This window comes from Erythranthe guttata, chromosome 6, assembly GCF_056151865.1.
Source record: "Erythranthe guttata isolate IM_541 chromosome 6, IM_541, whole genome shotgun sequence".
In the NCBI taxonomy this organism is placed as follows: Eukaryota; Viridiplantae; Streptophyta; class Magnoliopsida; order Lamiales; family Phrymaceae; genus Erythranthe; species Erythranthe guttata.
Window position 1 is genome coordinate 10,012,501 of NC_142538.1, and position 5,450 is coordinate 10,017,950.

General features: G+C 43.3%; 1 protein-coding gene across 1 annotated transcript; it reads right to left on the minus strand.

Annotated features, from left to right (window-relative positions):
- Window positions 1–4,428: 4,428 nt before the first annotated feature.
- Window positions 4,429–5,082, minus strand: LOC148770127 (uncharacterized). The gene has a single exon (XM_088818998.1). It carries the CDS (start codon window positions 5,080–5,082, stop codon window positions 4,429–4,431), a length of 654 nt encoding a protein of 217 aa, XP_088675124.1.
- Window positions 5,083–5,450: the final 368 nt, after the last annotated feature.

The following is a 5,450-nucleotide window of genomic DNA, read 5'->3' on the forward strand; positions in this document are numbered from 1 at the left end:
GCAGGAGTAGAACCACCGGAAGTACCAGCCACTGTATAAGCCGGAGGCGGAGGCGCAGTCAAACCGTCCTCGTCATCATCATCGGATGGCAAATCAGGCACCGGGAACTGATACTTCTGCTGAAAACGTAGTCCTGGATCGTACTCGTCCTCGTGGTGATCCATATATGTATCCATCTCCTGCTCGGGCTCTGCCTCTGTCTCCTCCTCCTCCTCCTCAATTGTCATACGTGGTTGTACAAAAGCACCAGTCCGTTCCCCACGACGTTTAGAACTGGTCCCATTACGGTTGTGCGTTGTGCCCTCCCGTTCCGCAGTACTCTCCTCCACCGGATTTGCAGGAGGACAAATCAGGGGACCCTTTCCTTTTCCCATTCCCAATTTTTTCATCCAGTTAGACATCCCACAAACATAATACATATTTTAAATTAATTATATTAATATAATTGAATTAAAAAAAAAAAAAAAATTAATTCGAACGCCCGGTTTGGGCGTGAACCGGGCGAGTGAACGCCTGGACCAGGCGTTCACTCGCCCGGTTCACGCCCAAACCGGGCGTTTGCTGCTCCATCCAACGCCCAAGTTGGGCGGCCAAGGGGTGTTCAAACACCCGAATCGGGTGTTCGAACACCCTTTGGCCGCCCAATTTGGGCGTGTAGTTTGTAATTTTCGAAAATAAAAAAGCCCCTACAATTCAATTCGACATGGGCAATGCATATTTTACGGAAATTAGTCGAAATTACCTCAAAAAATCGAAGCCCAATGGTTGTTTTTGCTTGAATTCGAGATTTCGATTTTTTTTTTTTTTTGTTTTGCTATTTGCGGTTTTTGGGTTTTTGGAGGTTTAGAGAGAGAGAGAGTTTTTTTTATGAACCGCGAATAGCAAAAACGCAACCGCGAATAGCATTTCCGATAGGAAATGTCATATGAGGGGGTTTTGTCAAATAATCCCAAGGAAATATGAACGATTTTGCATAAAACTTTGTCATCGTGTCCTTTTTGTTTTTTTGCCCAAAAAAGATTTTATTATTCCATTAAATATAGGCGAAAGGGGGCCTCGTTAAAACCTTGTGGGCCTAACACAAGGAAAAAGAGTACCCCTACAATGGTAATACAAAATCTGTGTCTAATCTAGCTAGACTATTACAAAACAGCCCCAAAATGGGGTAAAAAGTGAAAGAAAAGAAACTACAAGTCCTAATTATAGAAACCCAATGAAAGTTTGTATTATTGTTGTTAGCCACCGGAATGTGGGTTAATCTATAATTAATCCAGCATAGGAGGACTGACCGAAGCACCCAGCGCAACACTTCTGAATATTGCGAAATCGCCCCCAAAAAGGACCAGAATGTAATAGAGTGCATCATGTCGAAACTTGAGCCTCCAGCACTCATCAAATGCGAAAATTCGCTATTCCCAATTTGTCACAAGTAAAGGCAGCCCTCACCTCCGGCGGTAAGTTAAAGGCGGCAAAAAACTCTTGACTTGATTTGCAAGTCGATCAGCAACCATATTTTTTTGATGAAATATATGCTGAAAACGGAACGTAGCATCGACCTCCTGGATGCAAAGTCGATGAACGTATGCAAGATCCCAGGCAACCGTATTGGTCCCAATGGAGTTTATGACCAACAAGGAGTCAGATTCAACCGTAACCGAAGTAACTCCCAACAATTTACATAATCTCAGCCCATGAACTACTGCTAGGAATTCCGCATAGTTATTTGAACCCGTGCCAAAGAATGTAGAAAAGCCAGCTACAAGATGTCCTTCCGAGTCTCGAATAATACCTCCACCAGTACAGTGCTCTGCCGTAGCCGAACCATCCGTATTAAGTTTGTATTCTCCAATGCTCGGATATTCCCATTTATACCACGCCCCTCTTTTCACTGGTATTGGAGAAAATCGAAAACCCCTAGCCTCCATTTGTAACCGTTGATTTTTCGTGGAAGGATGCCTTGGCACATATACCATGCCCATGCTCCGGACGTGATAAAAAACTCTACGGATAATATCGACACTTGTCATCTTACCGCTGTCGTACACCACCTTACATCGAGCAACCCAAAGTTCTCGAAGAATGTTGCATGCAGGCCACCGAGGCACGAACCATATTGTAGAAGGACATATTCTTGGGCATTGGAATCCACACATTTAATGCGTGTTTTGCCGACGAAAACTGATCTTGAAGGTGGAAGATGGAGCCAAATCGCTGCCACACCTACCTAGCCACCTCGGAATTGAAGAACAGGTGATTTATGTCTTCTTGTTTGGGAGTTTGGCAACAAACACATCTAGAGACGATTGGGATTCCCCTCGATATTATACGTTGATCCACCGGCAACGCATGATGCATCAGTTTCCACATAAAACCACTAGTTTTAGGTGTTATGAACTTGCTCCAAATACGATCAACCCATTGATGTTGACGACCTATAACCCTAATATGATCCCAGTATGCTTTGCTTGAGAATTCACCATTTTGAGTGAGAGTAAAAATCAATCGATCAGGACTATTAAGGTCTCCTAATAATCTGTCGAATCTTGTCATGCCAATGGGTGGGGATTATTGGTAAGTAATCCTCGATATGTGTGAGAGCTTCAGCTACCGTGAGACGAGCATCACATGGCAATGGTCCAGTGAGTTGTTCACCAATCCAATTCTCTGACCAAAATTTGATCGCTCCTCAACCCACGATCCACTGAGTGCATTCCTCCATAGTATCAGTATGGCTGTGAATTGCGTTCCAAAGGGCAGACGCCATCCGCCTATTAATATTAATCCTCTTATCACAGTATTTGGCTTTGGCAAAACGAGATCACAATGAGTCACCTTTCATCACTTGCCATAAAAGTTTTCCATGCAGGCATCTCATAACTTGTTTAATTGGGTGAATACCCAATCCACCTTCCTCCATTGGTGTACAAACCGTGGACCACTTAACCCAATGAGTACGGACATCACCACCCGAGCTCCATAAAAAGAAAGCCATAAGCTGTTCGAGACGGTTAAGAACTAGTGCTGGGACTTTCGAACATGCTAATGTGTAAATCGGAAGACTGGAAAGTACCGATTTAAGTAGCGTGATTTTGGCCGCAAAAGAAAGGAGCTTGCCTTTCCATCCTTGGATTTTTCGACGGACTTGCTGAACAAGATATTCAAAGTACTCGACTTTACTTCTCCCCGAGTAAATTGGCGCTCCAAGGTACATTAGAGGTAGGTCTTTCTTACGAATCCCAGTTAATTGCTCGATACGTGTATACTTAGACTCCGCCCACTTTCCCACATATAGATGACTCTTTGTTGTGTTGATTAACTGACCAGAGGACTTCTCGTAGGCCGTAAAAACGTTCTTAAGCGCCTGTATAGATTGCTGCCCCCCATTAGTAAAGATGAGGATATCATGTGCATAGAGCAAGTGGGAAACTGCCAATTCATTTTTCCCCACTTTATAGTGTTGAATTTGATTAGCTTCAATTTTTTTGGAGATATTGATCGTTAGAATTTGCTGTGCTAGGATAAATAGGAGTGGAGATAGCGGATCTCCTTGGCGGACCCCTCGAGTCGATTTAAAATTACCTACAATATTACCGTTGACTCGGAAACGAGTACCAGATACCACAAATATTCCGATAGATAAGGTCATACGCTGCATGAGAAAAACCAAATGAACGCATGGCTCGTAAGAGAAACCGCCATTCCAATCGGTCATATGCTTTGGCCATATCCAATTTAAAAACAACATTCCCTCCTTTACATTTACGATTGATGTCGCGGATCAGCTCTTGGGCCAAAACAATATGAGTGGTGATTTGCCGGCCTTGAACAAATCCCGCTTGTTCATCCGAAATAAGAAGAGGTCAAATTTTCCCCAATGTAGTAGCGAGAATTTTGGAGATAATTTTTCCAGAGAAGTTACATAAACTAATGGGGCGGTAATCGGCAATATTCCGAGCACTTTCGGTCTTTGGCAGCAAAACCAGGATGGTTCTATCCATCTCCTTAAGCATATAACCTCCTCGGAAGAAGTCGCCAATAAAGTTATTTAAGTCGTACTTAATGATCTCCCAACAGGCTACGTCGAAGTGGCCTGTAAATCCGTCATTACCTGGAGTGCTCGATGGATTCAAACCTTTGACGGCATCATAGATTTCGTTCATACTCGGAATATGGCAAAAGTCTACATTAAGATCAGCATTAACCAAAGTAGGCACTCCGTGAAAAAGGTCCTCGTCCATATAGTAATCTGAGGCTGAAAATAAATTGGCGAAGAAATTTTCAGCAATGGGACCAATATCTTGAGGATGTGTAGTAATTGAGCCATCCTAACAAGCAACTTGGGTACATGATCGTTTTCGTCGATCTTTAATGCTCGCGTGGAAAAGGGCTGTATTTCGATCACCATCTTTCTCCCATGCAATCCTCGCCTTAGAGCTGAGCATCTCCGCTTCCCATTCCTCCAATTGGACAAGCTGTTTTTTTTTCCACAATAAGCTTATTATCCACCAATTCGCTCCAATTTTGCTGAAGATTATCCTCAAACCCTTGAATACGAATCTGACATTCACGGATATTCTTATGAATGTCTCCAAATGTTTCCCTGTTCCATTTCTTGAGTGTTCTTCCCACATTAGAAAGTTTTTGGTGGAACATGTAAAACGGGGAGCCATGCACGGGCATATCCCATGCCTGCCGAACCACGTCGTGGAAAGAGTGGTGGTCAATCCACATGCGTTGAAACATAAAACTCTTATAGACTGAAGCTTGGGGCTGCTCGAAATACATGCACAATGGAGCATGGTCAGATAGAGAGCGGTCAAGGTGTACCACCTTCAAAGTTGGAAACCGGAGCTGGAAAGCAGAGTTAACCAACACTCTATCTAATCGGCTCCAGACCCGATTATTACCATGTCGGTTGTTGCTCCAAGTAAACGGGCTTCCTATGAACCCTGCATCGAGAAGACCCGATTGAATAACAAAATTCTGGAAATCATGGAGTCTTGTAGCGTCATTCAAGCCTCCTTTCTTTTCCGACACATCTAAAATCACCACCCAGAAACCAAGGATCCGAGATAACTTCATTCATATCGAGAGGTCAGCCCAAAGATCCTTCCTTGAACGGTGAGAACAACTAGCATACACAAAGGAAGCTGTGAAGGGCGGTTTACTAGGAGTGGTAATAGAAACTGTGATAGCTTGTTCAAAAATATTCAGGCATTGAACATCTATCTCGGTTTTCCATAGTATCCATATGTATTGGTTTTTATCCTCACCGTGTAAGTATGAGGGAAAACCTAATTTCCAGGCGAAATTGTGCAGCCTAGCCGTGGGAAGTTTCGGTTCTAATATCACCAATAAGTTGACCCATTGTTGAAAAACGAGGGTTTTTATATGATTAACTTTAGATTGTGGACAGACCCCGCGTGCTTTCCAAATCGAACACGACATGA

Bases quoted from the DNA above. Each gene is read 5' to 3' on its own strand.
- LOC148770127 (XM_088818998.1), bottom strand. From the start codon at position 5,082: ATGAAGTTATCTCGGATCCTTGGTTTCTGGGTGGTGATTTTAGATGTG.